Source organism: Schistocerca serialis, chromosome 4, assembly GCF_023864345.2.
Source record: "Schistocerca serialis cubense isolate TAMUIC-IGC-003099 chromosome 4, iqSchSeri2.2, whole genome shotgun sequence".
In the NCBI taxonomy this organism is placed as follows: domain Eukaryota; kingdom Metazoa; phylum Arthropoda; class Insecta; order Orthoptera; family Acrididae; genus Schistocerca; species Schistocerca serialis.
Window position 1 is genome coordinate 117814118 of NC_064641.1, and position 12984 is coordinate 117827101.

The following is a 12984-nucleotide window of genomic DNA, read 5'->3' on the forward strand; positions in this document are numbered from 1 at the left end:
GGCCGGTACGTCGATGTTTTTTCCGTCAATATGTTGATACCTTTTTTCGATATGTCGAAAACGTTAACTGGTTTGCTATTTCTTCACATGGGAAATCTTGTTATTCCATTCACCCCCCCCCCCCCCACCACCATTATATGATAATGGTATTTTTTAAACATCGACAAATCGGATTGCTGATATTTTTAAAAATATCAACAATTCTAGTTGACACTGGTCGGCCGTACTCGCGTGAGATTGTGTGCTTAAATATTACCGAGTGTTTCAGAATTTATAACATTCAACTTAGAGTACTAGATGACCAGAGACGCGTTGAATGAGTGAGAAAGTCTCTCACGCGTAGCCCCAAGAAATCAGTTCGGAAGGCCAGTAGTGAATTAGCAGTTCCACTGACATGTATGTGGAAACTTCTAAGGAGATGCTTACAACTACGTCCTTATCGTTTGCAGTTGTTACAAGCTCTGAAACCTACAGAGTGTGGTTTACATGCCAACTTTGCGAATGAAATGTTGCCGCACAACGATGACTGTGAAGCTTTTAGTGATCGGGTCGTTTGTACACTCCTGGAAATTGAAATAAGAACACCGTGAATTCATTGTCCCAGGAAGGGGAAACTTTATTGACACATTCCTGGGGTCAGATACATCACATGATCACACTGACAGAACCACAGGCACATAGACACAGGCAACAGAGCATGCACAATGTCGGCACTAGTACAGTGTATATCCACCTTTCGCAGCAATGTAGGCTGCTATTCTCCCGTGGAGACGATCGTAGAGATGCTGGATGTAGTCCTGTGGAACGGCTTGCCATGCCATTTCCACCTGGCGCCTCAGTTGGACCAGCGTTCGTGCTGGACGTGCAGACCGCGTGAGACGACGCTTCATCCAGTCCCAAACATGCTCAATGGGGGACCGATCCGGAGATCTTGCTGGCCAGGGTAGTTGACTTACACCTTCTAGAGCACGTTGGGTGGCACGGGATACATGCGGACGTGTATTGTCCTGTTGGAACAGCAAGTTCCCTTGCCGGTCTAGGAATGGTAGAACGATGGGTTCGATGACGGTTTGGATGTACCGTGCACTATTCAGTGTCCCCTCGACGATCACCAGTGGTGTACGGCCAGTGTAGGAGATCGCTCCCCACACCATGATGCCGGGTGTTGGCCCTGTGTGCCTCGGTCGTATGCAGTCCTGATTGTGGCGCTCACCTGCACGGCGCCAAACACGCATACGACCATCATTGGCACCAAGGCAGAAGCGACTCTCATCGCTGAAGACGACACGTCTCCATTCGTCCCTCCATTCACGCCTGTCGCGACACCACTGGAGGCGGGCTGCACGATGTTGGGGCGTGAGCGGAAGACGGCCTAACGGTGTGCGGGACCGTAGCCCAGCTTCATGGAGACGGTTGCGAATGGTCCTCGCCGATACCCAAGGAGCAACAGTGTCCCTAATTTGCTGGGAAGTGGCGGTGCGGTCCCCTACGGCACTGCGTAGGATCCTACGGTCTTGGCGTGCATCCGTGCGTCGCTGCGGTCCGGTCCCAGGTCGACGGGCACGTGCACCTTCCGCCGACCACTGGCGACAACATCGATGTACTGTGGAGACATCACGCCCCACGTGTTGAGCAATTCGGCGGTACGTCCACCCGGCCTCCCGCATGCCCACTATACGCCCTCGCTCAAAGTCCGTCAACTGCACATACGGTTCACGTCCACGCTGTCGCTGCATGCTACCAGTGTTAAAGACTGCGATGGAGCTCCGTATGCCACGGCAAACTGGCTGACACTGACGCTGGCGGTGCACAAATGCTGCGCAGCTAGCGCCATTCGACGGCCAACACCGCGGTTCCTGGTGTGTCCGCTGTGCCGTGCGTGTGATCATTGCTTGTACAGCCCTCTCGCAGTGTCCGGAGCAAGTATGGTGGGTCTGACACACCGGTGTCAATGTGTTCTTTTTTCCATTTCCAGGAGTGTATTTGGTATCAAGATGGTGCGCCCCCTTACTGGCATAACTCAGTACACAACTGCTAAAACAACAGTGCACCAAGCAGCTGGATTGGCCACAAGGGGCCGGACGAGACAGCTTGATTCGTATGACCTCCACGTCCGCCCTATCTGACGCCACGCGATTTTTACCTTTGGGGATTCATAAACGATAATGTGAATGTACCTCCGTTACCAGATCTACTCGACGTAAGAAACAGGATTAAAGCAGTTGTTTCAACAATTATTCCAGAGACACACTGATCAGGTTATCCCAAGAACTCGCCTACCGCCTCGATATGTGCTGTGTGACAAATGGTGCTCGCATTGAACACTTGTAGGAGAACCTGTTGGGCTGCTCTGTTATTTGATGTATTGTTTGTAATTTTTAGTTGAATGTAATACATGCTACAGAGCCTTAAAACCCTGATATTCATTTATAAAGCCCCAGTATATTCGACCTAAGCATTCGCACTGAGTTCTCATGTTATTATGAACAACAGTAACTTGCGAGGTTCATGTGTGCATTTGTGCTGCATTATTATGGTCTCAAAGTTTCAGTGCGAAGAGATTAATGTTGTATCGTGGAATATTCAATTACAAATCGTACAGCCTGTGATCCGCCATTAACTGTTATCAGTTGAAACTGTCGTAGTCTGCCTCCTAAAATTACCAGCAAAAGAAAGCATACAATTATATGTTTGGATGCGAAGGGTAGTAATGTAATACTTTTGTTAATCGACAAGCTGTCGTCTGGGTGTCACCTTAATACACTATTAGACCAGTTTGAGTCGTTACTGTCATTTATTTCTTGGCGTTTGGCAGTTCTGAACTACATGTTATCAGTTTGTACTCATCTGAACCCACTGTGTCGTCTGTCTCGTATAAGGACATTATTGTATTATGTTGTGAGACAAAAGACGCTGCTTTGCTTAATTATGTTGTTTATTACAGAAGGCCTATTTCGGCGTGATTGTCATCCTCAGATTATCTGTGAAAAGAAGACGGTTTCGTACAATATTTAAAAATTTTTAGTAGGTAATTTAACTTGTTATAGAAGTATGTTTGCAATGTACATCAGGTAGTCTTGATATCCACATGACATCGATGTCTCAGTTGCTGTCACACTACTTTATAAATTTGCTCCTTTGATGCTGTTGGAGCTATAATTAAATTTTCGGCAATTTATCTGGTGATAAACGTGAAGCCAGTCGCCTTTTTACGATATCTTCGACCATGAACGTGTTTTCGATCCACTGCAGACTCATCATCAGAGGGAGGTGTTACAAGAAAGTTATGTTGTGGACCAAGCGTAGCTAGATGCTGTGCTGGCACTGCTGGCGGAAATGACGGAAGTTTAGTAATCTTTGACGAAACGATTACGAAACGGAAAGCTTTTATATGTTAAAAAATGACGCAATTCCTCCAGCTGTATTAAGGTGTTGGTTTTAAGGCAACTAGTTTCGATGTTGTTACAACATCGTCTTCAGGCCCATACTTGTTGACAGCAACCGTATGTGTCTAACACTAGTTGCCACAACACGGTTCCTGTCAACAAGTATGGGCCTGAAGACGATGTTGTAACAACATCGAAACTAGTTGCCAATAAAACCAACACCTTAATACAACTGGAGGAATTTCGTCATTTTTTAACATATATTAAACTAGCTGACGTCCCAAGTCGTCCGTTTCAATTATGGATATACGAAGGAAAGCTTTTATGTTTTAGGTACTTACAGTGCACTGACTTGTGGTATCCATATCAGATCTCTTCCTGTGATGTACATTATTAAGCTATGTACACAAATACGCACAGTATACACGAATATACATAGTATACACAGTATATTTGTGTACATAGCTTAATAATGTACACCACAGGAAGAGATCTGATGTGGATACCACAAATCAGTGCACTGTAAGTACCTAAAACAAAAAAGCTTTCGGTTTCGTAAGCGTTTCGTCACCGATTATTAAATTTCCGTCATTTCCACCAGCAACATCAGCACTGTATCCTAGCTACACTCGGTCCACAACATAACGTTCTTTTAACACCTTCCTCTTATGATGAGTCTGCAGTGGCTCGAAAACACGTTCATGGTTGAATAAATCGTAAAAAATTGACTGGCTGCATGTTTATACCAGATAAATGGCCAATGTAAACCAAAGTCGCAGTTTTTCATCTACAATGAATATACTGAAATTAAATTTTTTGCTGAAACAGTTATTTATGTAACCGTCGAATTATGAAAGTTTATTTCATAATAATGTTTCGTGGCAACTATATTGACAGCTGAGTTCTTCCATCACTTGATAACAGAGTGTGTGTGTGTGGTTTGAGGTTTTCGGCCGCTGATAACAGAACAACATACAGCAGACAACATAGAGGTTTTACATATTGCACAAAAATGTCTACTAATGAGTATTCTAGAAGAAATCGAAATATATTCACGCAAATAAAATTACCCTCAAGAAATTCTAAATGAACAGATCCATCTGAGACATAAACATTACACAGGAAATTTTACTGAAAGTATCCTTCCAAACAGCAATTTAGTAGAAAAACAAAATCTGCAATTGTATCAGAGATCTTGTTACCACGAAATTAAAAGTAACCACTAGAAAGCATGCATTTATGTAAACTCATCAGACAATTGTTACAATCCTCGCACATCACAACGCTGTCTGGTGTAACCAGATCCATAAAAACAATAGGATTAAAATACATATGATCACAAACAACATAAATTCAAGTCATACAAGCAACATAATGCAGCTGATAAGAACAACCCTATATAATACCAATGAAGCAAGCTGCCTGTGACCATACAACATCCCTGACTCAACTGTCTGTATAGCTGTCACGCAACACCATTACGCAATAAACTTTCATAATTCGACAAGTATATAAATAACTATTACAACAAAAAACTTAACGATTTTTATATATGCAAACTGAAGGTATGACTGAAAATTTGTACGAAGACTGGGATTCTAACCCATGTCTCCTGCTCACTAGACAGATACCCTAAAAAGTACACAACCCTGCATGGGCTACCCTAAACTCGAACTATGATGCAGAGGCTCTGTAACTATATTGGAATAGCATCTCACCATCGAACGAAACAGAGGATCCTGCCTGAAACCGAGGCATAGGTGCTTTAATCAAATGAAAGTATGGTTCCAGAGATCTTATCAAGCCTCAAACATCTATGATGTTATATACAGGCTGCAGCTATTGCAATACAGTTGGTGAGCCTCTACAGTGCTGTTCGAGTTTAGGGGGAATACCAAGAGGGCTGATGTGTGAAGCCGAATTTCAATCGAGGAGGGAGACATGTTGTTGTGAAAAACAACTCTGTCAGGGTTGTGTAGTGGTTAGCGCGTCTGTATAGTGAGCGGGAGACCCACGTTCGAATCCTGGGTTTGGCGTAAATTTTCATTCGTCGCTTCAGTCTGCGTTGAGCCCTGGTAAAAACTGCTGTTTTGAAGAGCGCGCCGCAGCGCGTAGTGTGAAGCAGTCGCCCTCCGTTTCTGGCGGTGGCGCCGCTGTGGCAATCGCAGCTCTGGTGTCTCCCTCTGGTGGGAAAGGTTGCCTGTTCGCGTGCATTTAAGGGGCGCTATGAGCTCCCCAGTCAGGCCAGTCAGTCAGTCCGGGTCAGTCTCTCGTCCCCAGCTTGCGAGTCTAGTTGGGTGGTGGGGGGTGGGGGGTGGGATGGGGGGTTGCTGCGCCAGGTCTTCTCGAGAAATCGCAGTTTATTAGAAGTTAAGTGATTGGTGATATGTTGTTTGATTTACTCTTGTTAAATTCTACTTGTTTTCTTGGTGAGGTCACCAGCCACTTTGCTTTGGGGTCGTCCCACCATTCTTCTTCGTTTTCCCACCCGCGGGAAGGTGGTTGTTTATAAATTGGGTGTTCCGCTTTTCCCTTGAGGAGTAGGGGTGGGTTAAGGCAACCTGAAGTTCGGGTTGTTCGGTAACCTCCCTATCAATCTACCGTACGTTAGTAGCTGCCTCTGTCACGTTTGGCGGATTTGGTGTGTTAACGAATTTATTACTTGGAGCGTAACAGCCTAATACCTGAAATTTGGTTTGATTTTCGGAAACTTTGATATTACTGCCTATGATATTGAGAGGCGGTATCTGTGTACTGTAGAGCATCTTAACTATTGTTTGGCCAACCTTGTACAATTTTATATAAGATTGCATTTCATGGGGTTTTATTTAAATGATCATTTTAGTATATAAAGTTGCCACCCTTTCACCGTAAGACTTTTCTTAGAAATTAAAATCAAGTTGCACTTTCGGTGGCAAAGTTAATATTTTTAATTTTTAGTGTTTTGTACCATTTCCATCCTTCCTACGAGGTTGCATAGTTTGTGTGTTTGTGTAAATTGTTAAAGCTTTTAGTTTAAAGTAATCTGGTGTGTTGCAGATTTGCACCAGTGTAGTCTTTCAGAGGCTGTTGTGAGCGGTTGTAACTATGGACATGTCAAAAGGGAGTGGCAAGGTTATCTGCCCGAAAGCTCATACAGTCAAAACTTGTTTCTTTCTGCCTCTGAATAAATTGTAACTTGATATTTAGAGGGTGTTTTATTATTATAATTTTAAATCTGTTTCTTGTAAAAAATGTTTTTAGGAACTATTAAAGAGAATAAAATTCCCATTTGTTAAAAGGAATTTGCTTATGATTTCATCAGTTACTCCCTGGCGACTACTTCCATGCTTACATAGTGTGATTAAATGTGTTAATGTTCTTGATGAATCACAAGTAAATAAAATAAATTCTTAAGAATATTGTTTGAAGATAAATCACGGTTCATGCGTATGTACATCATAGATGTTTGACACCTGAGAAGGTCTCTGGAACCATTGTTTCACTTGATTAAAAGATTTAACATCTACCATAGCTCAAACAGCATGAAAGGAGCAAACTGATAAAAGACAGTGACTGCAACTGAGACATTGATATTATATGGATATGAAGAGCATCTGATGTACTTAAGAAACCGTAATTCTACAAGAGGCTAAATGATCTACTGAAAAATTTGAAATATTGTACTTTTCACCGATAGCTGGAGGATGGCAATTACGCCAAAATAGGCCTATTGTAAGAAACAATACAATCAAACACATCAGCGTCTTTGGTCTCAACAACATAATATAAAAAAGGGTGCAGGTTCGAACTGTTGTCTGATTCTCAGTTTTAATCTATCAAGCAAGCTCTAAAACATCATAGGCTGAGAAGCAGAGTGAAGGATGAAGTGCATACCTGTGGAGACCCGCCAGTGAGTCATTGCCAAGCTGTTGCAGGCTGTTTCCAGACAGTGAGAGCCGCGTGGTGTTGGGGTGCAGTCCGGCTGGCAGCTGGTCCAGCCCTGAGCTGGAGCAGTCGGCCCTCACGACCCCACTTACAGTCTCACAGGAGCAGCTGCTGTCCTCTGGACATAGGGGAAGGTCCGCCTGCTGTTGCTGGGGTAGATCCTGCTGCTGGGCCTCATTTGACTGGGGTTGGTCTTGTGCCCCATTTGGCTGAGGTGGGTCTTGTTGTTGTGCCCCATTTGACTGGGGTGGATCCTCCTGGTGTCCGTCTTGTTGGTCTCCAGTCTGGCGGTTTGCATCATCTTGGCGCACTACTCTCTTGTGATTATTCTTCTTGTGGACATCTTCTTCTTGCACGTCCACAAATAGCCTTTGCCGAAGCGCTTGCTGGCCATATGAGTGTTCGAGACCTGCAACTACCTGGTGGCAGACAACTCTCGCCTGTGAGTCCTGGTGGCAGTTATACTGAGGAGCTGCCTCTCGTTTCACAGGAGCTGACTCGAGATTGTACTGAGCCTCTTGAAGGAGTTGTGCATCCTGCTGATTCTTACTTCTATCCACCAGCCATGGAAACTGCTGGACAAGATAGGTGTTGGGAAGATGAACTCCATCTGGGGCATGCACACTGGACACCTCGCTTGCCATTCCAGAGAGGCTTTGTGTTGAGACATACACCATCTCGTGTGAAACAGTCACCATTATAACCAGCCATGGCAGCAGCCTCTAGAAATCAAAGCAAATCCACAATCACAAGCTACATACTGGTTACATGGGTGTTTAAGTGTGTTCAATAGTGTTCTTCATAAAGCATTGCGACACATACAGGGTGATACTTATTGAACTGTTTGAAAAAAACGTAAATTAGTTACAAACAACGGCGTGAACACCCTTTATTCAACGTTTAAGCGTCTATACAGATATTCGGATTTAGGTTATGAGACTTGGATATGCCTGCCATCAATGGCGATGATGTGGCGCAGACGAATGGCGAAATTCTGCATGACCCGCTGAAGTATTGGAACCTCGATGCTGTCTATGATCTCTTGAATGGCTGTTTTCAGCTTAGCAATGATTTTGGGGTTATTGCTGCACACCTTGTCTTTAATGGGGATGAAATAATCTTCAAAAACCTACAGATATCGCTCGGTATTCACTGTGACATCAAGGAATATCGCACCGATTATTCCGTGACTTGTCCCCACAGAAAGGAGTCGCATGTGTTCAGATCTGCAGAATATGGTGGTCATCCGAGACCCGTGCAAATGGCCTCTAGGCAACCTAGAGCCAAATTGCGGTCCCCAACGTGCTCCTCCAGGACATCAAACAGTCTCCTGCTTTGATGGGGTCTTGCATGAACCACATCTTGTCGAAATGAGGGTCGTTTTGGATAATGGGGATGAAATAATCTTCAAAAACCTACAGATATCGTTCGGTATTCACTGTGCCATCAAGGAATATCGCACCGATTATTCCGTGACTGGATGTTGCACACCACACAGTCACTAGATGAGGATGAAGAGACTTCTCGATCGCGAAATACGGATTCTCAATCCACAAAATGCGCCAATTTTGCGTATTGACTACCCCATCGAAATGAATGTGGACTTCATCGTTAAACCAACAAGGTGCATACTAATACCATCAAGCACCACGGCCAACCATGCAGTTTGGCCGTCCTAACGCAAACGGTTCGGAAGTTACGACGATTTTATTTCATATAGTTCGATCATTGTCACCCTGTATGTAGCATATAAATGGTGAAACAAAATTTGTACGCTCAGACGCCGCAGTACAATTCCTTAAACACCAACATTACAAAAACGCCTGTAATAAAATATCGTCCCATACATACATTCGGTACAAAATACACGTCAAAGAAATGCAATTTGGCAACACCGTAATTATATGCGTGAGAAGTGTCTTCAGTCAATACGCCGGTAAGTTAGTGCAGAAGGTAGAGTTTTCAGTTAGAATACTCCATTCCAGCGGTTTGATACCAGATCTAGGTGTACTTTCTTTATTTTCTGATTTGAGGTTGCTTTATGTGGTATCTTGTTTCTTAATCGTTGTATGGCAATTACAGTAGGTCTTATACAAAACACGTGCGATTGTTCAATACTAACAGAGAAATGAGAATACATATGTTTTTATTATTCCACTTTAAAAGCGGGACGCATCCTGCCTTGAAGTATTTCCTCTATTCTCTTCCATGCAGTTACATCCCTCCATGCATTCTGGTCCTTTGTCAGCAGCCGAGCGGTCTAGGGCGCTGCAGTCATAGACTGTGCGGCTGGTCCCGGCGGAGGTTCGAGTCCTCCCTCGGGCATGGGTGTGTGTGTTTGTCCTTAGAATAATTTAGGTTAAGTAGTGTGTAAGCTTAGGGACTGATGACCTTAGCAGTTAAGTCCCATAAGATTTCACACACATTTGAACATTTTTTGTCAGCAGATCTCCTTTTTTTACGTGTACCATTCCCCTAAACTAAAAAAAAACTGTGATCAATTGTTAGCGCATTCACTTTAGCCCATGCGACCGGTCAGTGAGGACAGATGCGGGTGTCAAGAGGTCAACAGCAAATACAGTACAGTTTGTCGCGTCAGTTATTTCTAACATCCATAACACAAACACTTAAAAGTAGAAGTACATTATTCACCTATATTAAGCAAGATGCTGGAACTGCCTTACTTCGTTATTCAAGCATTTCTGACACCTGCGTAAAAAAATGCTCATTACACTGCACTTCACTCTGAGAAATGGAAGTAATTGACGGATGATAGTGTATTTTCATCTAAAGTGTGTGGAATTGATTTGCTCACTTTCTACCGTAATTCTTCCCAGAGATAAAAAAAAAGTCGCAGCGGATTAAAGAGGGGAATGAGGAGGTCATATGTTGTCTTCACGGTTTTTTTTATTTTTTATTTTTTTTTTTTTTTTAATGGGCCTCCGTCCTCCCCTATAGCCCTACCTTTTCCTCTCCAAAAATGCCGCCATCCTCGAGTGTCGACGCAGCACGTACAGCAGGGCGCTGTTAGTGCAAAACTTTTTGCCATAAAACGAAAATAAAAGCGGAGGCATACTCTGCCATGCCTCAGGGGGCGACGACACATTACTCAGAAAGACACCTCTCTCTGCAGGTGTGAAGCAAATGGTGATTTTAGAACTAAAAAGGAAGAAAGAAATAAAGTCAGAAATGAAGGCAAAGTAAAAACAGGGACGGCAGCACACACAAATGAAAAAGAAACTGGCGAGATAATCCCATCGCCCATAGAATTAACGAAGGAATAATCTTCTAAGATAGTTGGCGTGTTTCCTAATTTCCAATAATATTTGGCAATAATTTTCCAATGTCGAATCTTAGTTATAGTCAAGTCAAAGGTAGTTCCAAAGTCCGAGTGACAAAGATCCAGGTGTAAGCCCAGGCAATTCCTGGATGAGGTGCCTTAGTCAACCCGGAACACCTTTTGAAATCCGTGGACCATTGCAACTTGCAGAAATCGTGCAAAGGTAGTCGTATAGTTCCGATCAGATTCCGCCAGTCGATGCTGGCTCCACAGGTAGTCCATGAAAGAGACAGCATCGGTGAGGGAAAGGTCATAGATCGTGAAAATGGTGTGGCCCAAGAGCCACACCATTGCGTTACGTCGTGTTCGGGGGTTGGTCTGAATATCAGGGGTAAGGAACCAGTCGATTGACACATTGTCTGGTGTCGTCCCACCGATCAGCGCTATGAGCACACGTGCAAGGTCCCACACTTCTGTGACGTGGGAGCATAAGAGGCTGTCGACGTCACCACATCGGCCGCAAGCAGCCGAGGGCCGTAGGCGGATGGCCGCCAGGCGATGATTAGTGGGTATTAAATTGTTTACGACACGATACCATAGCGCTGAAACTTCCGTGGGAAGGGCTGGGTTGTTGATATTAGCCCAAGCTTGGTGCCAGATGACCGACGGTCGTCTGTCCTCTAATTTATGTGGCGTGGGCTGGCCTCGAAGTGCCCGGTAAAGGCGCTTCGACGTGCGTGCCTTGTCAGTGGCCACTGTTAGGGCATAACTTTGATTGAGGTAATAGTCCTTGACTGTCGTCATCCGGAACGGAATATGTGTCAAGCAGACTGGTGCACGCGTCGATCGTGGGCGATAACGGTCGAATAGAACCGCTGTTGTCCCACCTGGGTCAGTTTCACGCAAGGTGGCGATACGGTGAATTAGGAGGGCCGCACATTTGCGGGGAAAGTCAATGAGTCCAAGACCCCCGTCGACCTTTAGCAGCGTACAAGTTTGTCGCCGGATGACGTAGTGTAAATTCTGCAACATTTCCTCGGAGCAACTGTCCGACACCTTCATGTGGTTGAACTTTGGCGATGGCTAGGTACGACTGACGGTATCCCCACGTCGACGCCCCTGTGTTTAGAACAGACATGCGAACAATGCGCAGGCGCGAAAATCACGCGTGCGCAATGATTTGTAGTTAGATGGCGCCATACTCAAGCGCTCTCTGCCGAAAATCGCAGAGCAGCCATTCTGCTCGGGGATGTACGCTATATTTACTAACAGTGCAGCCAGACGTTACTCACTAAAAAACCATACTAGACCCATGTTACGACAGCTCTGTTATCGAATATACATACACACATTGTCATCAAATCAGCGGATTATTCAGTTGTCCTTTACTTTACACAAAAACAAATATACAAAACGAATCAAAAAACCGTACGTGCCACACTCTGTACCGTCATTCAACATGTCTGCACATTACCACGCTTCACCTATTCTGCCACAAGCTTGAAGAGTCAGAGGCCATATGTTGTTAGTGATAACTCTATCTTCAAACACGTCATGAATTTTCTGTAGTGAGAACTTGGCTACATGTGCCGTCAGAGTCCTGCTGAAGGATCGTGAACGCACGTCCTCTTTCATTTAACTGATGTCAGAAAGGCTGCAAAATATTTTCCACATATCTCTCGCTGTTAATTGTGTCCTCGAAAAAAATAGGACCCATTGTTCTCCCATTGCTAATAGCGAGTCACCCTCCTGTTTTTTGATCATGCTGTGATACCTCGTGTACTACGTTAGGTTTTCCAAAATTCCAATAACGGTGATTTTTTGAAGTAACGTATCCACTTAGGCTGAACCATAATTCGTCCGAAAAGAAGGTTAGGTGAGGGTCAATTTTTCCGTCATGCACTCAGTTCAAAACTCATTCACAAAACTCCGACCTTTTTTGCAGAGTCACCTGGTTTAAGATTTTGCACCTAAGATCTTAGGACTGTAATTTGAATAACTTTGCAGCCGTTTGAATAGAGCCACAGAAAATTTCCATTTGCTGAGAAAGAAGTCAAACTGATTTTCTAGGAGACTTTTCCAGGCATTCCGAATGTTATCCAGAGTTCCCTGTGTGAGTACTGTAACTGGTTGTCTGTTCTTCCTGTTAAGAATACTTCCCGCTTCACGAAAGTATACTTATTAATCGGTGAATCGTACTCCAATTAGGAAGCTTAACATCACGAAATTCTTCTTGAAATAATGTCCATACTGCATGTGCTGAGTCTGTGCGTATGAATCATACACTGAGGTGACAAAAGTCATAGAATAGCGATATGTACATATACTGATGGCTGTGGTATCACGTACAAAAGATATAAAAGGACAGTACGTTAATGGAGTTGTCATTTG

The 12984-nt window shown here is 44.0% G+C and overlaps 1 protein-coding gene across 1 annotated transcript in view; it reads right to left on the reverse strand.

Moving 5' to 3' along the window:
• The window catches only part of LOC126474188 (uncharacterized), a 121959-nt gene that overhangs the window by 85549 nt on the left and 23426 nt on the right, over positions 1–12984 (reverse strand). The window contains exon 2 of the mRNA XM_050101651.1: positions 7263–8035. Within this exon, the coding sequence (XP_049957608.1) occupies positions 7263–8035 (773 nt within the window). The remainder of the gene's footprint in view (positions 1–7262; positions 8036–12984) is intronic.